The sequence below is a fragment of the Heterocephalus glaber genome, unplaced genomic scaffold, assembly GCF_053883595.1.
Source record: "Heterocephalus glaber isolate CG9 unplaced genomic scaffold, H.glaber_assembly_v1.0 deba00001550, whole genome shotgun sequence".
Taxonomy (NCBI): domain Eukaryota; kingdom Metazoa; phylum Chordata; class Mammalia; order Rodentia; family Bathyergidae; genus Heterocephalus; species Heterocephalus glaber.
In genome coordinates, this window is record NW_028258343.1 from 21,367,504 (window position 1) to 21,392,152 (window position 24,649).

Genomic DNA, 24,649 nt, shown 5'->3' on the forward strand with positions numbered 1-24,649 from the left:
TCCTCTAGGAGTGAGGCGCTGCTTCCCAAATTCCTGTGTGCATACAAAAGACCAAGAATAGTTTCTTATTAAAATAGGAGGACAGAAGTGAAGGACTTACACACCCAGACCTGACGAGGTGACAAAAGGGTGCTTATTAAAATTGTGTGTTCACACAAGAGGACAGAGACTCCAGAAAAAGCAAATGCACATATCATCCCTTGATTGCACAAAAATGCTTTTAACTACTGACCCATTGCTGGTGATCTTGGAGAAGTCACGAAGAGAAAACAACAGAAAACTCGATATTGATGGAAAAATCGTTGCTCATGGAAACAACAGATGGTGTTTATAATATAGTTCATGACAAAATTCTAGGAGAATTAAACACACTCAGATTATAGCAAGCATCTGTCTGTGCTTCCTAGAGAAACGGATATAACACAAGATATACAAAAACACAGGTATTTACAAGACTGGCTTACAGTGGCCGCCCACAGGGTTGGGTGTAGAAGAGCATGAAAGGGCTGCCTGGGCCCTGGAGATCTGGAGGATCCAGTCAAGGCCTGGAGCTCCCTGTGGTGTCCCGTGTGAGTCCGTATCAGAAGGCCAGAGGGTCTGAGCTGGAAGCCAGGAGAGCACGTCCAAGGTGAAGGACAAGACGGGAGCTCCCCCTCCGAGGAAACAGCACTGAGCCTTCCTGCTTCTTTGCCCTTTTAGTCCCTGCAGGCAGCCAGCCCATTGGTTGCTGTCACTCACGCCAGGGAGATCTTCTGTCTTCAGTGAATCCCTTCACCTGATCCATTACTTGGGCATTTCTTACTCAAGTTGATACAATTGGTTAACTTTCACATAGTGTTTTCCAGTGTTTTGCATTTTCGTTCAGGCAAGTTTAATGAACAGTGTACACCTCCACCTGATTAAAAGTTTGCCATTTGTATCTCTGAAGAAGTCCCAAAAGAGCTGATGGTTTGGTTCCAGTCAGAGTCCAGGTCTAAGAATCAGGAATACTCAATCTTGCAAGTTCCAGTCCAAGTCTAAACCCTAAAGAAGGAAACTGTTGGCATCGCTCAAAGACAGGCAGGCAGGCAGCAAATTCTCCCTGTGCATCTTCTTGTTCTACACAGGCCTTCGATGGGCTGGATGAGGCCAGAGACTAACACATTTGTGTTACTGTCTTTCTTGGGGAAAACCTTGGGATTTGTTGAGATTCTTGAATTTGAGGCATTCATCGATACTGGATAATTACTAGGTACACTGTCTTTCAATGGTGGCTTTCATCTTTTCTCTGCTTTCTTGGGAAGTTTAATTAGATGCACGGAATACAGTCCTATTCTGTTGACCGTGGCTTTCAAACCTTTTCTTCATATTTTCTTCCTTTGTTTCTCTGTGATTCATTCTGTGTAGACCCTTCAGATCTATCTTCCGGTTCACTACTTCTCTCTTCAGCTGTTTCTGATCTGCTACATGACCCATATACTAAGTTTTTTCCAATTATTACATTTTTTCATTTTTAGAAAGCTACATAGCTTTTATTCAAGTTTGCTTCACTGTATTATACTATTTTATTTCCTAGTCATTTATATTTACATTTTGTTTGCTTTGTTTTTTCTCACAGTAAAAAATATTAGCACACACCTCTAATCTCAGCTATTGGGAGGCTGAGCCAAGAGAACACTCAAGCCCAGGAGTTTGAGAACAGTGTGGGCAACACATGGACACCCTGTCTCAAAGAAAAAAGAATACTTCAAAAATTAAAATAAAAATTATAATCTCATCATACAAAGGCATCATGCTATTTACTTCTAGTCTTTTTGTGCATAATTTTAAATGTCATCTGTTATTTTATACTGTGACATGAATATCTTCCCATTAAAATAAAAGAATTAAAATAAGCACCTCCACTTATTCCTTTCAAATCTATTAAAACTACTTTAAAATTCTCTGTGAACAATCCGGTCTAATTCTGCTTGTTGTTTCCGTAGTATCTACCTCAGGGTAGCTAATTCCTTGTGTGGTTTTTAGTTGTAAGGTACTTTTTAAAAACTTTTCACTTCAAGTGACCTGAAACTTGGGTTAAAGTGTCTTCTACTACACAGACTCTAAATTTTCGTCTGCTGAGTGAGGAAGCGCTTCTAAATTGTTTGGTTTTATAGTCTCAGCATGGCTTTTTCAAACCACAGAGCTGCAAACTGGCCAACCTGTGTGAGATTCCACTCTGGCACAGAAATTATCAAGGCAGCCTTGCTTTTGCCCTAGGCAAAGCCAACACTTGGAAAAGGTATTTGAACACTGCCTCAAGACGTAGATCAGAGAGCAGACATCACCAGGAAAATCCTGACAGCTGTGGTGATAAGAGCACCAGCAAGTCTCCCTGGGGTCTTTCTTTGGAGGTCAGGGCTTTGTCAAGTTCCCCATGTCCTGGGCAGAGCCCCTTCAGCAATGCAAGCCCTAGTCTGGGGTCCCCATCTACCTTCCCACCTCAGCTGGCTCTTACGTTTCTTCCCTTCTCTTCAAACTGGCCCTTCCTCGCTATCATGAAGATGCCCATCTGGAAAGCCAGGAAGAGAGCTGAGTCCTCTGGCACCTTATTCTCGGACCTCTTGGACTCCAGAACTCTGAGAAACTCTGTTCAAGTTAAAAAAAATTGTAAGTAAAAATAAAAGTTATGAGTTACGAAGGAGCCCGGGTCAGCCTGAGCAGCAGCACTCGCTAGCCGCTCCTGATTTCTGATTTCTCATTGTGCCGGGCTTGTGAAGAATTCTGACTCACTTGCCAACATGGACATCATTTAATGAATTCTGAAAATATCATATCCTACATTTCAAAGAGCTGCGCATTTGGTTTGGTTACTATCTTTGTTTGTTTGGACATCACACCATCCATAATGCCAGAAAAGTAAGTTTTGGCCTTAAGTTTCAGTTTCTTCTCATGCAAGCGATAGCAGACTGTCGATCTCACTGGGTCCCCACCCCTCCAAATGTGCAGTGATGTCACCACACCGTTCCTTGCCAGCGTGAGGTTCAGCTCTCGGGTTTTCCTTCTCCATAGAAAACAATCCCATGAGTCAAAGCAAACTCGAGTCTTTCCACATTAAATTGACTCTCTCCGGGGCGAGCTGTCACACGGCTCCTCCCCCGTGACGCCCAGCAGTAAGGCCCCACAGGGCGCTACGCCGACCTCCGGAAGGAAGAGGGCCGAGCAGTGGGTCAGCTTCCCCCCTCTGCCCCACGGCGAGGTCCCCGCCTCCTTCGTCCAAGGGACCCGGCGCATCCGGCTTCTCCCCAGCAATGGTTTCGGTGGCCTCCAGAAGCAGCTGCCCACGGGCTCCTGTGCGGCCCGGGCCCCAGGACGCCCTTCACACCTCCCCGGCAGAGCCCACCCCGCCAGCCAGCGCCGCCCGCGGCAGAGTCCGTGTCGCGTGTCCGGCGCAGGTGTTCCAGCTTAGCCTCTCCGGCCCCGGGCAGGAATCTTTCCTGCACTGCACCGACCAACCGACGGGGCGAAGAAGAAAGACCAGAGGCCAGTGGCGTCCGAAGCGCGAGTACTCGCCCCAGCTCCCACGAACTGCCCTGGCCAGCTGGCTCCGGGCCTGCAGAAGCTGCCTGAGAGCGGACTGCCAATCGCCGGGCCCTGGCATGGCCTGGCCTGGGCGGCTCTGGGCTGTGTCGTCAGCCTTTGCCCGCTCTCCTCTCCGAGATGAGAAGCGTGCCTCTGCGCTGGGACGTGGTCAGGTGGAGCAGTCCCTGTAAGGGCAGCAGAGCGCCCGTCCTGACTCAGCAGCATTCGGCCTCTGGCCACTGTCTCGCCTGGTGATTGTCGCCAGCTGCTTGGGTGAGGGTGGAGTCTGTGGGACAGAAGGCGACCACCCTGTGCAGGGTGCGGCCCACAGCTGGCGTTCATGGTCACGGGGCGTGACCGTGTCGCTCTCCGTGTTCTCTCCTCCTGTGCGGCCCCTGGCTCAGGCGCTGATGGAGAAACAAAAGGGCAGGGAGGAAAGGAGCATCTGGTACCCAGCGGGTCTCCCACAGCTGAGCCCACAGCCAGTGTGCCGGGCTCAGCACTATGCTACCAGCACAGCAGGGAGCTCTTGGTTCCTGGCCCAACAGCTCGAGGCCCAGTAACAGGTGAATGGCTTTGCTGGGTGCAGACCTCCCCCAGGGAGACCACCAGTGTCCCCACTGACGGCTGGGGAGCCAAGCACAGACCGGAAGGCACTTCGGGGGACCCTACAGGGACTGCAACTGGCAGCTGCAGTGTCACCTGGCTAGAAACCCAGATATTCTCAGGGGATCCAAGCAGAGAAGAAAGGAAAGTGGTGGGGGAGGGAAAGGAAAGGGAAGGGAGGAAGAGGAGGGAAGGGAAGACAAGGAGAAGAGGAAGTGAAAGAAAAATGAATGGGAAGCACAAGGAGGAAAAAGAAAAACAAAGTACGACAAATAGAATGGGGCTGTGGTGGACAGTGGTTTGATCCATCACAGCTGAGTCGCAGGCCAGCACTGCTCCCTCACTGTCCCCAGCTCTGTGGGCCTCATCGCTGTGGGACAGGGATGCTAATGCATAGAGTTGGAGGAAACACCCTTGGCACCCTTGCGGGACACCTGGAGAGGGGGTGGATTCAACCTCAACCTAAGCTCGGCATATTTAAACCACGGAAGTCAACCGTCACCAGGAATGAGACCCCTATGCTTGATGACACTGGTTTCAGGGTCTGGAGAGGAAGAGACTCAGAAATACAATCAGGGTGGAAAGAACCCCACACACCCACCCTGCAAATATGTCTGGGGAACCACTAACAGCAAAAGTGTAAATGGAAAGGTAAAAACCTGGACACAGGGAGAGGAACACGACAACAACAATAACAAATTTCCACAATTTGACAATGGAAATCCAAAACATTAGAAGACTTTATACAGCAAAGATAAAAGGCACTGACTGGCTTTTGCATCTCTGCAATACAGGTTCTGAACTAAATATATTTTCTGTTGGAATACCCCAATTGGCAAACCATCAAAGCTTTAACCAGCACAAGGGTTCACTCCCTAGTTATACCTAGGAATCTACTAAATTTAAGCATGCTACCCCACATAATCATGAGGGAATAACTAAATATAAAATAAAGGGGAAATTGTTATCACTTTAACCATCAGAGATATTGTCGTGTTAATTGCTTGTGGTGATACAGCACTTTTGCCCTAAAATATCCCTTAGCCCAGATATTCTGACTCAATAAAAATAAATGCAAATTAAATTAGTCTAGAATTCATAACTCCTCCTCCCCTACCCCAAGTTAAAATAATGAGCAAGGCTCAATATAATTCAAACCAGTACCCTCAGAGCTTGAAGCCCAATATGTAACAGCTATGAGTGAAAAGGTGATTTATCCCCTCTGCTTCTCCACTTTGTACCCAGGGCTGATCAGACCCTCAGCCACCTGTTGGGGGGATGATGGGAAACAAAGATACAATTTTTGGGAAGAGACCTGCCTCTAGCAGACAGACTCCACGAACTCCACAATTGGCCCACCTTTTGTTACCCAGTGAGAAGCACGGGGGAGGGTAGCATGGAGCAGCAACTATAGAGAATGGGTGGATAAGGATTCAGTTAATGAGGAACTAGATTTTTCTCTACACCCAAATGCCTGTATATGGGTAATTGTCCTCAGCAGATGTTGTCTTGCCTCAGGAGTACCGGGTTATCAGCATTCTCCCCATAGCCAGGGCCATGCGGCTTTCCACATACCTCCCTGTTCCCTAACACTGACCTCGAGACTGTGAGATCTGAATTATGTAGCCTAGTCCTCAACAACTTTGCCCAACGTGGCCTATTTGCAAAGAAAGTAATGGTGCTTCCCGGTGAAACGCTGCAACCTTAGCTCAATCCACTACGGCTCCTCTACCTAACCACCTGACTATCCAAATTGCTGTTGCTAGCCAATCAGCAACTTGTAAATATTTTGCTCCTACCACTTGGACTACTACGATCTGTTCAGTGACTACTTTGACAGCCTCAGCTTTTACCTCCAGTGAGACATCATCTACCTTTAGCAAGCTACCCACTGGATGCCTGAGCAGCCACGCCAAGCCTTGCCAACACACACCATCCTTGCAGCCAAGATCTGCACGGCTTCCGTTTCCCTCCAGAGGCACAGGTATAATATTTCATGGATCTTTCCTTGATATATTCATCCAGGATACAGAAACAGTCCCAAGGGAACTTGCAACAAGCACATAGGTCACAACCTCACACAAGGCCCTGGCACTGTATCAAGAAACAGGTGCCGATTCTCTCAGAAGCCAGAGGGTTAATAACAAGCTCAGGGTCCTTTAGCCTCCTTTGGATTCAAAAGGAACACAATCACATGCAAATTTTACTTAATCTCACTAATGTTGTCACTGACAAAGCAGCCATTTTTGAGGGGAAATCGCTCCAAGCAAAGGTGCGCAGTCTGTCTCACTGTAGCAACAGGCAGCTCAGAGATCTCAGCATCTTCATTGTGTGCTTCCTGTAGACTCTGAACCCCTCATGGTCACAGATTACCCATGGGCTGGCTTTGAGCTATAACCACTAGAGTGGCCACACACTGGGCTTCTCTGGGAATAGAGAGACTCATAGGCCTTGATCCCATAGCCCTTTATGCCCAGCTATCCACCCACTTCGAGTCTTTGCAGCAGGCCCCCCATGAGCTTCAGATGTCTACTGAGACCTCCTTGCTATAGGATGGGGCCCAAGCTGGGCCTTCCAGCATATTCTACCTGCAGGAAGAAGTAGCCTTTTCTATTCTCAGTCCTTTTCCACATACCATGATGCAGAAGAAAGTTATCTTCCTCAGAGCCGAAGAACAATGGTGACTTTCCCCTGTCATGCATAACAGAGCTCAATGGAGAGCTAATGTTTTCTGTTCCTTAGCCAGGAAGTCTCTCATAAAGGACAGAATCCAAAGCTGCATAACTGGTGCACTTCATCCATCTTAGTGCATGGTGCCCTAGCCAACTGGTCCTATCTGTATGCTTTTAAACTGCTAGGCCATTGCCAAAGAGAGACTTGTTCCTTAAGGTAAAGAACTCCGGGTATCTCTGGCTTCACAGGTATGTAAAGCTAAGTCCATAGATTTCTCTACATATGCTAAAGCCAGCTTCAAGGCCTCCCAGGATACTCACTTCCTTGGAGTTCTCTCTGCTGTAGATAGTGACCAGCCACTCCCTTCACTGCTTGGTCTGGCAATGGGGTCTCCAAGGAGGCATCCGATGGGAATTCAACCTCTCCCAATGGCCTCAGGCAATCAGCCCCTGAGGTGGCCAGTTTAATTGAGAAGCCCAAAGAGCTTTCTCAAAGAGCTCCTATTTAAATCCCAAAGTGGAAAATGTCTCCTTTCCCTGTCTCCCACAGGCATTGTTCCCATCTCCTGGAAATCCCATCTTTACAGGAGTAAAGGTGCTCCAAGGACACCTCTATAGGTCCTGTCTTTGATGCCCACCTGAAGATGCTTCCCTCTCCTTCCTGGACAGGTGGCTGCTTTGCTCTTTGTAGTAATAGTTCTGAAAATCCTTAGGAATCTCAGTTATCAAGATTTAAACTGATGTCAAGGCACCAAGTGGTCCATTGAGGCCTAAGGACAAGACTTAGAGGCTGCACCCGCTGAGGTCTGCCCTTCCACTCTGTTCCCATGGATGAGGCTCCCTAGCCAGATCACCTTCCTTATCGCAGGAACCAGGCACAGTTCTGCTCACCTCGGTCATGTGCCTGCAGAGTTGTTCAAACAAGCCAACGCCATCCTTTCCTCGGGCTCCAGGGGCACCTCACCCTATTAATATTACGAAGTGCACCTCCTCCTGCCCTGGTTGTCCCTTTCCCGAATGCAACTCCTATGTGACCCTAATGACAAAAGGTCTCCTCCTCCAGGCTCCCATCTATGTGAGTAATAAACTGATATCAGTATCATCTCTTCAGTGTTGGGTCTTGTTCAGTTCTCTCCAACAGCATGGCGAAGAGATTATTAAAATATCCCAAAACTAGGCCCGGGGATTTAGCTCAGTGGTTCTGCCACCTGCCTCAAAAGCGCAAAGTCCCGAGTTCAATCCCCGGTACCAAAAAAAAAAAGAAAAGAAAAGAAAGAAAGAAAGTTAAAATATCCTGAAACCAAAACCAATACTCTGTTGAAAATGAGTCTCAAGTGCGGAGGGAGATGAGGCATGGCATTCACGTGCGTCCTGTGTCCACCCTGACCCTCACGGGGTTGAGACCCGTTCTCGTTCCTCAGTGTACCCTGGGACCACAGCTATTGGATCAGGAACCTCGATTCCAGGCAGAAATCTATGCAGATGACAGCAGGTGGCCATTCGCTCAGGTAGAAGGGCATGCACTGCACCCTCTGTTCCAGCCTAGAACACGTGGGGTCTAAAGTCCACTTAAACCACGCTGTGCCCTTCTTGGGCTCCACAAAACCACTTCAGTCCCACTTCTGCATACCCCAAGGGCCTGGGGACTCTGCGAGGCACCATCAGGCCCACTTCCCAGGTGTTTCTCCTCACCACTGCTTCTCTGCCTTCCCAGGGTCATTCTGCAGCTGGAGGCTCTTGGGAATGAGAGTCGCATTTCCCTGGGAACGAAGGCAGCGTCTTCTCCACACCTAGAAATGCTTTAGTCTCGTTACAATTTCTCCTGCTGGCCCCTGGCTGCTCAATCCAGTGAGCCAGAGCCATGGGGACCTCCACAGAGACTTCTCCGCCTTTACTGTCCCTAGCTAGCAGACGATTCAGTTCCCTTCCCAGACACATAAAATCTGACACCTGTGTCATCATTTACTTTTTTCCCACTCTGAAGTTTTTTCTCAGTTCTCCAATCATAGCTCAAAAGGTCTTTTCTTCCAAAAAGTCAGGCTATTGTGTGACACAGTGCTGACTTTCAAGATCTGGGCTCTTCTCATTTTAAAGGAAAAAATTAGACACTTAAATTAACTTCTGTTGTAGATTATGTGTATCTTTTTTTTTGGCAGAGTGTGGGTAGAAAGGGTTAAAGGAAATGTAAAGGAGTAAAAAGCTCAGTTAGCGATTTAAAATGTCATTCACTATACAAATTTCAACATCTACTCTTAATTGAGCTTTTAGTTCTGCAGTTGTTCTATTACATATATGTGTAAATTTTACATTGCTTTATTACATTATTTTGTTTCATCATTACCAGAGAGAGAGAGAGAGAGAGAGAGAGAGAGAGAAAGAGAGAGCGCCCATGATTTAAATGAGAGCTAAGATTGAGTTTTCTGGACAGTAGGAGTCTTACCCAAAGTTAAGATTTAAACCTCCTCTGTGTGATTCTAAAACTTGGACTTTCAATCATGTCATCACATTGCCTTTTCCTACAGTCATACACCCCTTGCAATTTAGGAAAGATCAGAATAACACAGAAATGGCTCGGGTTAAAAAGAAGCCACCTACAATTCACCCAGAGCAGCCACGTGCCATGGCACAAATCACTTCAACAACATTTTCCTGCTCTAAACCACATATTCACCTTAGGGTTTCAAACCCAAAATCCTGTTCAGACCATTCACCTGATATGGAAACTTTTACTCACTTAAATCATAGGTCATCTGATTGAAGTATATGTATAACTTTAAATAAAATTTAGTTTTTGCTTTTTATATTTCTCATTAACTATTAGATAATCTACTCATTAGAACACATGCTTACATGCACTGAAAATTCTTTCACAGAATAACATAGAAGCAAATTCTGTGGCTGATGGCATAATCTTAATTATGCCATAATTATTATGTTATTTCTAGGTGTGTTGGTTTTGCATTCCAATTTTTCTTCCATGTCACAATAACTGAAAGAACTCTTCAAAAATAGTAAAGACATTAGTATAAACATTAGTTCATGATTCTAAGACTGTGAAATTTTAGACAATTTTTTTTTGATACTGGGGATCTAATAGACAACTTTTTGATGCACTTCATCTTTGTAGATTTTTGTTAAAATATGGAAATATCTTTGCACCTATAGAAAGATACTTCTGGGCTGGGGATTTAGCTCAGTGGTTCTGGCGCCTACCTTGCAAGTGCAAGGTCCTGAGTTCAATCCCCGGTACAAAAAGAATAGAAAGATGCTTCTTGGGCACCATGAACTGAGCAGCTCTGCTCCACCCATGACCTTCCACCATGATGCTCCTGCCTTGGAGTCAGCTGACCATGGACTAAAGCTTCTGAAACCTTGAGCCAAATCAACCTCTTTTTCTTTAAGTTGTGTATGTCAGGCACTTTGTCCTAGCAATGGAAAAGCTGACAAATACAGGGGTAACTGACAGCTGACTGAATTCTACTTACTAATCCTTTTAGTCATTTTATACAAACCAACCAGTGAGATCTTACTGTAAAATTCTGACTTTTGTCCTTGAAAACCATAATTAGGATTTGATGACGTTCTCTTGGCGATGTACACTCTGGCCTGATGTCCTCTTAGCTGGGCAGCTGGTAAGTGATCAGACATTCTATTCCATCCATCTGCTCTAACACTGGATTCTTTCAAAGCTTTTTGGGTATTTTTTTGGTACCAGGGATCGAACTCTGGTCCTTGTGCTTGCACAGCAGGCGGTGAAACCACTGAGCTAAATCCCCGGCCCGATTCTTTCAAACTTTTAAAATAAGCTTTGGATATTTTCCCTTTAGAGCTTTGCCAATATAATCATATTACATCCTGACACCAGGCAGTGTAAATTAACTCCTCTTCGTAGGTGCTACTCCACAAAGAACCAGATTTTGCACCTTAACCCTTGATTAAACTGTGGAAAGGAGAAGTCAGAAATTGAGTTCTGGAAAAAGTGCGTCTCAGACTGGAGACTGACAGACTCCAGTAAACCAAATTAGCTGTTCTTAACATTAAAAAAAAAAATCCTAATGGGAGACAGAAATACAGGAGGAGAAAAGAGCGAAGGTAGATACAACGCTTATTTACTGAAAATTAATCTTGTGCTAGGTGAACTAAAGCAATGTTTTCCACTGTTTTGTTTCTAAACCCCAGCTGGTGATAGTCAGGGACCACCACAAGGACAGGGACAAACTCACTCTTGGATCCGGAATCTGTCACTCGTTAAAAGCATGACTTGTGTTTTCTTCTGAGGCAGTTGAGGACTTAAAAGCTGTTTTTGCTTTAAAAAAAAAAAAGCAAAAAGAAAATGCATGGCCTACAGATGCCCATAGATAACTACCAGCAGAACAAAGCTTGGCCTTCACTTTGTGTCTGTCTCATTTATTACCTAAAAACTCTGGGTCAGATCCCTGCTTAGCTCTGCATATACAGGCATGGTCATCTTTTAGGGGGTGTCTGTCTAAAATTTGGCAATATGGACTGCTAAGCCATAAATTTACTTAACCTTTGTCATCCCCCGTCAAGACTGAGGACACAAGCGACTTACAGGGACGTCTATTTGCACATGAGTGGCCGGACTTCTCTAGCCACTGCGTTAAACCCTTGGTCTCCTTGGATTCCAGCAGCGCCTCCATGACCCGAGATGGCCCAAGCAGACAAACCTCCCATGGAGACCACGTTAAGCAACAAGGACTTCCCTGGGCCATCCTGCCAAAGAGAACTGAGCTGCTGCTCACCCAGGTCCTAACCCACCCACAAATCCACAGAAGCTCATCTCGCCCCTTACCAATGGGCCAGCCGGTCCTCCCAACAGAGCCATTTTCTCCCTTCCCTATTTTCTCTTACTTCTAAATCTGCCTAACACCTGCCTGCGCCTCACACTGATGTGTCCTGAAGTGCTTTTCTACGACAGTGACCAAGAGTACTACCCACTGCGCTCTCTTTGGGTCTCACAGAGAGGTGTAAAGCATGGACTGCGGAAAAGACATCAGAGAAGATCTCATTTGGCACAACTAAGATTCGAGGGTCATCCCATAGGGAAGTTCACTGTCAGCTTTTTGAGAAGCAATCTTTGGAAATGTGGCAATGTCACCAACTTTTTATAACAGAAGGACTGTTATAACAGAAGGATGGGTATGTGAAGCACTGAGGGTCCATCTTAAGACACATGGGAGCACATCCGCACTGCGGCTGCAGGTCCGGCCTCTGGGCAGTTGGGGTTTCCCACTCCAACTACCCTGCATCCCTTCATGCTCTTCCTTCACCGATTTCTTCTTTCTCCCCTCCCCAGACCCTGCCTCTGCCAACGTCCTTTTGTCAATCCAGCCTGGAAAACCATTCATTCACTCGTTGACAAGCTCATGCCCCCACTTGGCTCCCTATAAGGAGAAGCCCACACAAAACCTCAGACCAAAGACCCGGGTCATTAATGGCACCACAATTAACCAATGGAAAAGAGGTGTTATTTGGGGAAAAGTGGGGGAAAGAACTTCCCTAGTTATAAGAGTTTTGCCATCTACCTATTTTGAATGCTGATGAGAGTGTGTTGGACTCACATCTGTGTTCTGAGCACCATCAACTGTGTCACATGGGCAGATGCCTTCCTTTCTTTGGACTTCAGTTTCCATGCTCCCTTTCATGTCATGTTCCCTCGTTAACCAAAGTATGCTCTCATTTGCTGTTGCAACATAAGCAGGAGGACCTGGAGTTCTTTCTTTGTTTTCTGGGAGTGAAACAGCCACCACTCATCATCTCCTTGAGTCCTCTTATCTTACACACAGTCCTACTTGAATCAAACCAACCTGAACTTTCTAAGCACTCATCAGAAATAGCAGGAAGCTAAGGAGAGAAGTAGCGATTAAAGTACATTCCAAGGAAGCCAATTGGTTTTTAGACCTATGAGCTAGTAATCACTGCAAAACTTAGAATTTTTGAGATAGATAAGAAAAATTTACTGAAGACATTTAGCTGCACTGAAAAGTGTAGGTCTAAAGACAAACCTGGTTAACATGTCTGTGATAGCTCTCGGTTCACTCGTTTGCAGAATGTCCTGGTCCGAGGTACCACATCATCAGTCAATTGACCCTGGGTCTTTTGGTCTCAAGAGCAGTTGGCTTTCAAATTCCAAGCTGCACACTGCACTTCAGAGTATTGAGGTTTTAGAGGACCAAAGCCTTGAGATTGGCTTCCGCTGGACTCTGAAAATGACCAGCATCACAGGTTGCAAAGAGAGGGTTCTGCGTGACTACAAGGTGTGGAGATACTGAAGCCCAGGGCACACGTTCAGGGTTGTCTGTTCTCTCTTTACAACCTGCATGTGCACTTTCTCCACCAAATGCTCCATGGTACATGAGAGAAAGAGGGGTACAGAAGGGCTCACCTGGTGTTGACCTGTGCAGTCTCTGTCACCTTAAGTATTGTTAATTGCCATGATTCAAATTCAGAACCTGCTTCACAGTAAATTACAAATCAGAAGGCTCTGTGGATACATTATAATGTATTTCTAATCTACCATAAGCTACCCCAGTCATAGAAGAAACATGTATTAAATATTTCTTTATTCAGAGGCATTGGTTCCTCTAAGGCCCAGTAAGTTAGGCATTTTGGTGCCATTTTAGTGCCTGGGGTAAATTCTTTTGAGCCTAAGATTCTTCTCTTATGGTTAATCCTTTCTGAATCTTTCCTCCAGATTCATCTGGCAAACATAAATCCAGTCATTCTCATCTCTATTTCTCATATACTCCTAATAATTATCACTGTAAATAGAATTTTAGGTATTTAAAAATTGCATTTTTTACCCAATCTCTTCCTTAATTTTAGTGCTGACTTCTATTTCTTAGATTAAGAATTGGAGGGCTGGGGATTTAGCTCAGTGGTTTCACTGCCTGCTGTGCAAACGCAAGGACTCAAGTTCTATCCCTAGTACCAAAAAAAAAAGAATTGGAAACATAGGCAGTTGGTCCTAATGCTATCTGTGTCTATTACTGGGACAAGTGATGAACTTTTCATTAGACATTTTTAATGACCCGTGAAGTTAAACATCTGGGGGAAAATAAGTCTATTGAAATATGTATAGAAATATTTCAATAGACTTATTTTCAGGACTGAGATGTACGTTCTTCACAAAAGACTTGTGTGTATATCTGATCTTGACCATCACACATCTAATCCCAATTCTTTTTCCTGTTTTACAATTTAATGGAATTGATGCAAAGTCAAACTAATGCTAATTAGGGCAAGAGGAAAAACAAGAGACAATGCAGGAATCGCTTGTGGGCATCTGAGAATTTTGAAGTTAGAAAGAACTTTAGTTATCACATAGTTAATAAACAACAAACAAAGCAAAATCCTGATTTCAAAGATTCGAAAAGGAGACGAATTTGACAGAACATCTGGGTAATTTCAAAATCCAATCTAGACATTCTGTCAGCAGACCTGTGGGCCAGACTTATTCCACAAGATAACTACAGTGCGCAGTGTTTTCGGGAATAAAGCCCATTTTATAACATCAGATCACTTGTGAATGTGTTAGGGTTCCAGGTAGGCAGGGCATAACTGACGCCGCCACCTGGGAGATGTACTGCACAAGGCAACAAGATCAACAAAAAGCCAACCAAGTCTGGGGCCCCTGTGAGTGGGTCCAACTAAGGAATAGTAGCATGACACTGAATATTCAATTCTAATTCTCTCATGGTGTCCTCAAGGCCTTAGTAAAGTTATCCATGTTCAAAGTTGAACCATCCTGGTAATATCTCTGCTTTGTGCAATAAAGGGAGAGCCCTGGGCATGATCTTGAGATAAAGGACGCCACAGCATGAAGGGGCCACAGGACACAGCAGGAAGTGGTGGAAGGAAATCACAAGGTAGCACTCAGGACAGAGTCACAGGACCTGAGAGTTCTCAGAAACCCTGAGTGTGTGTAACACAGAAGGTGAGTGTCCTGCGGAATAGGAGTGACAGCTATGTTCACTGAGGGTTAACGGTAAGACGACCTCTCAAGTGTGATGCATCTCAATTTTTTACATAATCTGTTGATTGACAAAATGTGTGACTGATGAAAAGTGCTTTTATGAAATAAATACTTTAAAACAATTCCTATTTTTATAACAATAAACTACATACATTGGAAAATGACAGTATGCACGCCTATGTGACCATGGTTTTTGTAGACACGGATACATGGCTTTGTGGACCTCTCTAGTAATTGTGGGAAATTTTAGGAGACCAAGACAGTAATGTGGGGAACATGGATCTGTATCATGAATCCTGGCCACAGTGGCCAGCACCGTCCCTATGGCAACCATAACTTCATTCTCTAACTCTTAAACCTCCTTCCACTGAAGTTAATTGCCTTCTACTCAAGAAGAGACTCAAGACTACTCAAGCTAAATATGCTTTCTTTGTTTGTTTGGTGCGTATCTACTCTGTTCTTCTCACTTGGATCTTACACACTGAAAGGTTTGGTGGTCCACAATCAGCAGACAATCCCAATGGCCTCAGTGGCTCGTCCAGAGACAAGAATGCAGAAACCCCTCATGCCAGACAGAGTCCATCCCATTGTCCCACCAAGAGTTTGAGGAGAAAATTTTGAGCACTGAAAGCTGCCCACCACTTGTGGCCACTTTGAGGCCTTATCCAAGCTTCATTTTCCACGTTATGCATAGTCATAGGGTTGAAATCAATCTTGAGGAAAAAGTAAAATACTGCTTGTGATGGTTAATGTTATACATCAATGCAACTGGATCACAGAATACCTAGAAACCTGTCAAGCATTATACTGTGGTGTGGGAGTGAGAGTTTCCAGAAGGGATTAGTGTGTGTCTGCCCTGACCATGGACAGGAACGTCTAATCATCCAGGAGTCCTGGAGAGAACAAAACACAGAGGAAAGGCAGCCGGACACACTCCTCCCCCTCCTGTCCATGGACATCAGGACCCCAGGCTCCTTGGCCTGGGGGTGCAGGACTTATCTCAGCAGCCCCCTGGGTTTTCAGAGCTTTGGTTCCAAGCAGAACTATGCTATTGGATACCCTGGATTTGAGGCTTCGGACTTGGACAGAGCCATGCTACCTGCATCCCAGGATCCCAGCATACAGACCCCTGCTGTGGGATCCCTCAGCCCCCCAACTGCATGAGCCGATTACTCTAACAAGTCCCTTCTTGTCACCTGTCTACCAACCTAACGACCTACTTATCTCCCATCCAGTTGGCTGCTCTGGAGAACCCCAAATAATGCGTTGCTCCTGAAAATTAGTCTCCTTTAATTAGCAAGTGCAATAAAGATATGACATTTAGAAACAAATTATGATACATTTCCATCTTTCACTGGCACACTAAATGGGGATATATTGTTCTTTTATAGCTGCCATTTTCAAGTCTTAACTGCTTTAGGGTAACTGGCTTAATACAAGAAATGTCAGTTTGATCATTAACCCTCAGCCCCATTAATTGAAAAATATTGACTTCAGAAAGGGAAAGGCAGTTATAATATCAAGGGAAATCATACATTTAGGTATTAAAACTATATATAACTTGTTTTACAAAAGTAAAAGAAAATTTTTAAAATTCTAAATAGTTATTAACAAAACTAATTACCAAATATAAATTAGCTAATCCAGAATCATCTTCATTTGTTTATGAATTCATTAACTTTCTTGGATGTGTGCCAATTATATCCCTGACAAAAGTTTCATTACTTTTATGGAATCAAATGGGAGAAAAAATAAAAATAACACAAATTCATATATGATTACAAACTATAAGCCTTCAAGCAAAAATTACAAAATTTGATTGATCTCATTTGTTAATTCTTTGTAACATTTCCTGTGCAGCTGGGCATTTTGTGGTGTGTATATCATGATCTGACTCACTGACAGTATAATCTGAGATATGATGGAATAAAACCAGTCAGAGCTGGAGTAAAGGCGGAAAAGTAGCATTTCATACAGAAAGGAAACCACAACACGTTTCAGGAACTGATTAAAACCAAGTGTGGCCAGAGCCCAGAGAAGGGAGAGAAAAGCACATGATAAAGCGGGTAAGTCAGCAGGGGCCCATCACCCAGCCTCGTTAAGGACCTGCTCTATCCTAGTAGGAACAGGATGGGCCGGGGATTTAGTTCAGTGGTTCTGGCGCCTGCCTTGCAAGTGCAAGGTCCCAAGTTCGATTCCTGGTACCCCCCCCCCCCAAAAAAGAAAAGAAACAGGAAGTCCCTAACATTTTGAGGAAATAACATGACCACTGACCTGAATTTTAGAACAATCACTCTGGTGGAAGCAATCAGAATAGACTGGGAAAGAGAAAAAGTAAATTCCAGAGATGACTTGGAAGGCAACTGCAAAATTCCAAGTGAGACATATGGTAACCCTCCACAAAGTCTCAAGCTATTTGTGTCCTATGATTGACCTATTTTCACAGAATTATGTGTGGCAGAGCTAAAAAAAAAAAAAAAAAAAGTGTTAAAATAGAAGGTACAAGTGCTCTGGAAGGGAACGCACCCGTTTCAAAACTCTGGTCTCAACTTTCTGGGCCCAGCTACTTATGAGCTAAGGAACTTCTGCCAGGGATCTGAGCTCCTGGAGCTTCAGCAGCCCCGGCTTCAGGGCTCACAGAATAATACTCCCGCAGCTGGAAGGTTACAGGCGGCAGCATATGTGACGTGCTTGGCCCTCGGACAGCCAGTTAATATGGAGGAGACCCGGACTCCTCAGCAGGTCTCACCCCTTAATCTCGGAGAGTCTCACCTTCCTTTAGGAACCTGTCTCCTGGATTTTCTTTCTCAGTGGACAGCACAGACATGGAGCTTGGAAAGGCTCAGCTTTTCCTACGGTAAAGAGGCAGAAGCAAACAGAAAATGGAGACAGTGAGTGCCCAGTCTCCCGTGCCCTTCCTCCCTCGGCCTGAGCTGGGGTGGAAGTGCTCTTGCTCACAGCTGGGCTGTTAGGCAGGAAGCTCACCAAGGGCCTTCTAATCCTGCTCTCCTGCTCCCAGCACACCCAGCTGAGAAACTGGTTTCATGGGTGTTACCAGTTCCCGGAATGGCAGCATCAGAGTTGGCCAGTCCTGACGGAGACCAGGCTGGGTTTGGAGCTGAAATGAAGTTGCTAGTCCAGGTCCTGTCCTGTGGCCTTGGGCAAATCTCTAAATTACTTTCCTTCTCTGTAAAATTAGAGGCCTGAACTAGAAGCTCTCCAGTAGTCCCTGGCTGAGACTGACTGTCGTCTCCAGGCTGGACCCCTAGGTTTACTTGAACCAGCTAAACAGCACAGCCCGAGGACAGCGGCAATGGTAATGCACACATGTGACATCCACACCTGCCCTCTCCACTCCTGTGACCTGACTGCCTCCCTGGACCACAGATGGCAAGCAGAGCCAGAAGCGTCATCATCAAAAATGAAAGGCCCAATGAGGCTGTGAAGCAGTGGTGTGCAGATTTCAAAATCAGTGAGACAATTTTGTGGAAATAAAATCTCTCCTATCAGGCTAATTCATGTTTCTCAACAGCTACCCTGTAGATCTCTTTCAAGTAAATTATATAAGATGCTAGCTGAAAACAGCAAAGAGGGTGCCCGTGAATCTGCATTGTGATGGTTCTTTTGGTGATTTTACTAACTTATCTATGCTCATCAATGAAATCATTACATGGATAAAACTTCAAGGTCTTCAAAATAATAAAGACAAATTGTGATTATAGTAAAGATTTATTTCGCTATTTATATAGCATTGTGTCATATTTCATTTAATCCCCTTACTATATAAGCTTTGCTATCCTCATTTTACTGACAAACTAAAGCATTAGAGAATTGAAGCAACTTGCCCCAGACCACAGGATTAATAAATGGATGGATAAAACCAAAACTAAGGCCACATAGCTAGGCAACAGCTATATGGATACAAAATGTGTGATTAAAAGTTGATATACCTTTTAATTAAACATTTTTCTAAGAACTAAGCTGAGGAAGCAAGTTAGAACTATATGTATCAGTTCCTCTTGGTTGGTTTGATTAGGTACTACACAAATATTTCTGTCATTAGAACCACCATAGATTCACCAAGATAAAATGACTATTGACTGCTAAACAACATTTCTAGGATTTCTTCCAATCATGAAATGATCTAAGGTAGTCATTATTTTGAGTCAACAACCTTCCAACACAGATATATATATATAGCTGCAAACTCAGAAATGTGCTGTAGAAGTTCTCACACAGCCTATGAGTGGTCACTGGCTGGACTCTGACCTGACTTTGGCCACATGACCTGCCTGACCTTGGTCACATGAGGTTGCTTTCCTTACTGTCTCTCCACCTCGGGCCCTGGACCTGCTCTCTTAACTCAATTTGCTGATCATGTGCATGACTGCAATAATGTGACAACTTCATTAGACTTGAAGTTTCCTTTCAGGGAATAAAATATAAAATGCTGTCACTACAGATACATTTTTGGGCCAAGGATTTCATTAGTTTTTCTCCCAATGTTTTCTCTAAATTCATCTGATAGGGAAAGTGTGTGCTTGTCTTGAACTCTTGGCAACTGAAAAAGGAAAGATCTTTCAGATTTCCCATTTCTGCACTGACCAGTTAGGCCAGAATTATTATTACGGCACAGTATTGACAGTTCATAAATCTGGTGAAACTGAACAAACCTTAGTTATGTGAAAACTAGTTTTGATTTTCAAACAATTCACTAGACATTTTAATGAAAAATACAAAGTTGTTCAAAATCATATAATTTTTCAAAAATATATAAATTCTTCCCCCTGCTTTGTTCATTCCCTAAACTCCCATTCCACTGATGTGACCAAGTTTCTAAAATACGCGGACACATGTTTTTATGAATGGAAAAAAGACATCAAGAAAGACAACTTAACCAAAGAATAAATAAAATATTTACTACCTGTAAATAGATTTGGTGAAGATTTTCTAATTGAGGTTTTTGGTGTCCTTTGCTTTCTGAGCAGTGGGAGATTTTACAAATGTTGCATGCCAACATAGACTGCATAGCTATGTATTTTTTTTCAGGGTGCTGACAATGTTCTATTTCTTTTTTTATTTTTATTAGTACATATTTGCAGTACATAATGATTACATTCATGCATAGTTATATTTTGTCAAGTTTTACTAATGAGGCCATTTCTTTCCAGATAATCAATATCTAATTTCCTACAGAGAGAAGAAAAAGGGTACTTACAAGTCTCCAGTAGAAACGTGCTGCTATTTAAGACAGGCTTACGAAGAAACTCTGATTGACTCTCTTTCCTACAAAAGAAAAAAAACCCTAAGAACCAGAAAAGATAACCCAGTCAAATAAGCAAATTTTAAATATTTTGGCTGTCTTCTGTTTTAACTGAGTTAACACTAGTAAGTACCATGGCTTGAATGGAAAAAAAGCAGAATCTTAAATTTGGTGGTAAAATTTCCTATTACAACTTGAAATGGCTTCATCACTGACATCAGATGTTAGAACCTGGAGTCATCAGCTACAAAATCCAGTGACTAATTTGTGCATCAGTGCCATTAAGGGCTGATGCTAAATTAAGTAAATCATCCCGTTAAAAAAAACTTATTACAGCACACATTTGAGTAAGCATGCGCAGAAAGATCACTGAAAGAAAATATCACGATGACACCTGCTAGAAGTTGGAGAAACACATCCCTTCTGCACGTTTTATAAGAGTCCCGAGCCACTATACCTACCTTCCCAGCACCCACATGGAACCATGGAGGAGGAGTTTAGCTATCTTGCTCCTAAAAATTGAAATAAACTGCACACATATAATTTTTGTTCACAGAATGGGCTCTGTGTCTCCAGGTTTAGCACCTGAGGTAAGAAGGATGGAACAGAATAAGCCCTGCCCACCGGGCACAATGCCCCTCCCTCACGCTCCTACTGCTGCTCTGGTCTGCCATGCCCTCTTCCTGGGCCACGGCAGCAATGTCCTGAGTGAACTTCCTGTATCCATACTTGCTCCCTGCAAATCCACTCGTGTGTGTGTGTGTGTGTGTGTGTGTGTGTGTGTGTGAGACACATGCATGTATCAGGGATTATACCCAAGGCCTTCACATTAAGCTCCCCCTCACCTCTTTGTTTAATTTTAAATTTTGATCCAACTCTGTTGGGCTCCAACTCTGAATCCTCTTGCATCAGGGTTACAGGTATTTTCCATCATGCCTGGCTAAATCCACTCTTTACATAGATGTTAGGTGGAATTATTTCAAAATAAGCCTGCTCTTGATGATTCCATGATGAATCCTTCTCAGCCTTCCTATCTCCGCAGGATGCAGCACCGGGCGCCCATGAGGAGCTGGCTCCTTCTGCCTCTCCCTTTACCCCATTCCTGGCAGGCACAACCCTGAAGCTCAGAGGTTGCACCCAACCAATGGAGCCCTCGTTTCTACCACACTGGGCTGAAGTTCTTGTCCACAATCTCCTCTCCACCCCTGGCTCACTTCTGTCCATCCAAGCTGGGTCACTGGGCCACCCTTTCCCCAAGGCCTCTCTGCCATCCTCTGGCTGCTCAGGTGACCCTTCTGCACTCTGCAATGCTCTGGAACCTCTCTCTGCTCACATTTAACACAAGCATTTTAAAATCTCTGATTCATGTCTGCCTTCCTGCCTCACAAAAGGATTTTCAAGGCTTTTGAGGGCATAGACTATGAGTCACTAGTCTTATCCCCAGCAGTGTTTCACAGGTGGCAGGAGAAGTGTGACAGATAAATAATTTGTTGATGTCAAGGTGCATGAGGTGTTTCTTAAATGTGCCGCTGGCTGACTGCACACTTTGGCACTTTTCAAATCAAAAGTGGATCTTTCACCCTTGTTCCCACACCAGCTTCCCCACCACTTCTTGCTGTTCACCCCTCACTCTGAGACTGTTTCCCTTCAACTGAGTCTTCTATCTGCAGACCATTCATAGGAAACTAAGAACAGGAGGAGAAGAATCAGTGAAGAAACGATCTTATAGGAAACACTAATAAAGCAGAGATCTCGAAGATCATCAGTCCACTGATAGTCTTGTCCTGGACCCTTCCTTTCTGGCAATGCTGTTCCTCTGCTCTGCTTCCAGACTGCCATGAACTGAGCAGCTGTGCTCCACCACACCCTTCTGCCATGATGTCTCTGCCTTGGAGCCAGCTGACCATGGACTGAATCCCCTTAAAACGTGAGCTAAATTACACCTTTAAGTTGTGATTGTTGGGTAGCGTGTCTCAGGACAATAAAGCTGACTAGTGCAGTTTGATAACTACATGGTCATGCTGTCATTTTAGAGATGTGGCTATTAGGCTGGAGTTGGAATGAGAGAAGTCAGTTTAAGACAAAATGCAAGGAGGTCACTTAAAGTTTGAATCTGGGGTCCTTTTTCATCTTCCCTTTTGGTGCTTTTGCCTTGTTTTCAAGGACTGGCTTTTCTCTGTATGTGATCTGAGTCAACTGTAGATATGTAAACCATGTACAGATAGGATTTAAAGTATTTTTTGCTTCTAGAGTTTGACAAAATAATGAATATTTGTCTTCCAAATACATGCTTTCTAGTTTGGAAGTTTTAATTACTCAAGCACCCAGCCATATCAGTATGCAAATAATATGCATAAAAAGGAAAATCCATCAGGCCTTCAACAAAAAATTTCAGGAGGTGCCCAAGAATTCAGAAACCATGATAAATAATATCCGAATGTAATATATTTTAAAAATCAAAATGTATGCAAAAAAATCCATGATGAATAAAATATCAAAATTTCAAATGCATATTTGGCCCTGAATTTGTATAACAGATTCACATATCTCACCTTGTCCTGCAAACTCCCTGAAAATCTAAGTTCAAATATAAAAATCATGACAGGTTAGTTATGTAAACTTTCATTCCTAACACCTCAGACTGTAGAAGAAGGAAATGTTGCTTAGAAGTCAAACCTAGTCAGAGGTGTGTTTTGCTATAAAGATGTTTACACACTGGTGTTGTAGGACTGGGGATTAGGTTAAGTTGTTTGAGAACACATAAACAACAAGACAATTGCAGTGTATGAGTTAAGATTTAGGCTCAGCTTGCATCCAATCATCTTCCATTTTCAGAGAGGTACTGAATCTAGCTAGCTGGTTCAATGGGCATTCTTTTCCATTTTTGTTTCTTAAAGAAAACTACTGTTATATAAAAACATGAAAATATAAATGTGTCAGGTGGACCACATTGGACTCTAAAGCACATTAAACATTTCAACTGTAAGACCTGGTTTTCAGAGACTGTCCTTAAGAAGAACTAAGCTCTCCAGCATGACAATGGTGAGAACAACCAAAAGGAGGTGATCTGTGGTGATAACTGACTATCCCATTCAAGGGCGCTTTCTAGCCACAGAAGCCACATGAACTGCTTAGGAAATTGACTGACTCTGTGTCCAACATACAACAAACACTCAACCAGTGTTTACTGATTGAATAAACAAATTATTGAAACCACGGAAGTTGAGTAAAGGCTGGAATAGGTAGAGTAGGACCAGGTCATAGAGAGCTCTGAGACAAACTTTATGCTGTGGGTTTAACAAAGTTTCAAACAAAACAAAACAATTCTTGAAAAGAAAGAATGGGTGAATTGACTGGGCAACCAAATCCAGCTAAGTCTGAATAATCTTCGCCATGGGCAATAAAGACCCAATGAAGGGTGAAGACTGTAAAATTCAGGTGAGGAAGTCATGGGAGATAATGCTATTTGGCTGCTGATAGCTCTTCTCTCCTCCTCCACAGACATGAGACATCTACTGGGTACACAACTGCAGACTACATTACCAAGCGCCCCATGGCTGCTAAGTTCAAGCACAGTCATGGAAAAGACTTTGCCACTACGCATGAGTTATGAGCAGGAGCGACATATTCTGCTTCTGGGTCAACCTGAGAGAAAGGAGGGTGGCTTCTCCTTCCTCTCTCTTTCTGCACACTGGTCTGCATCTGTGGCAGTGATTCACCCTCCACACGAGGATACCTCAGGTGACTGGACAAGGACCTGACATCCCTAAAGGTGTCACAGCAATCTGCAGCCCCAGGCTTCCACATCAAATAGCACCAAACTTAGCATGTTTAATCCACTGTTGTTTTTGGACTTTGTGACGTCTGAGAAACTCACACCCTAACTAATACATGTGGATGTAAAAACATAATCGAAATGGAAATATCTGTGGAATGTGGTCCTAGGGACACTGAAGGAAGGAGACAGATGAGATGAATTATTTCCCAGGTTTTATGTCTAGAAAAATAGGACAATAATGAATCAGCAAGGAAACAGCAGGTGAGGAGGAGCTGGTGGAAAAGCCAACCGAACATGCACTGCAAACAACTGGAAATACGGTCTGAAGCTTAGACAGAGGAAAAACTGAAAATGGAAAGTTCAGCAGTTTTGTATGTTTTGTAGGTTGGAAAAGTGAGATGTAATAGAATCTTAGGCTAAAAAAGGACCAGAGAGAGCCCCAAACTACACAATGGGCTGTTCTCTCACAAGGAAGGAGGAAGCAGCAGCAACCAGAGAAGGAAAAAGAATATCTCTTCCCTAGGTGAGGGGTAATGATTAAAAACATGGAATAACAGAATTAACTCTGACTCAAGCTGACAAGCAAATTGAAAGGCAATTTGATGTGGTCTATAAATGTCTTAAATCCATTTAAAGATCTCATGAAAAATTAAAGCAGCCGTTTCTCAAAATAGAAGAGCATTCATCAGCCAGCCTCAATCATGCTTTAGTCTCTATGTAAAATTTCTAGAATTCCAAGAAAGAAAAGTGTAAACAAGTCACTTGTATCCTTCTTAAAAATTCTCACAATAGAG

At 43.9% G+C, this 24,649-nt stretch overlaps 1 protein-coding gene across 1 annotated transcript in view; it reads right to left on the reverse strand.

Annotated features, from left to right (window-relative positions):
* Pkib (cAMP-dependent protein kinase inhibitor beta) overlaps nucleotides 1-24,649 on the reverse strand; it is an 89,665-nt gene that overhangs the window by 9,491 nt on the left and 55,525 nt on the right. Inside the window, exon 4 of the mRNA XM_021240668.2 lies at nucleotides 20,033-20,100. Within this exon, the coding sequence (XP_021096327.2) occupies nucleotides 20,033-20,100 (68 nt within the window). The remainder of the gene's footprint in view (nucleotides 1-20,032; nucleotides 20,101-24,649) is intronic.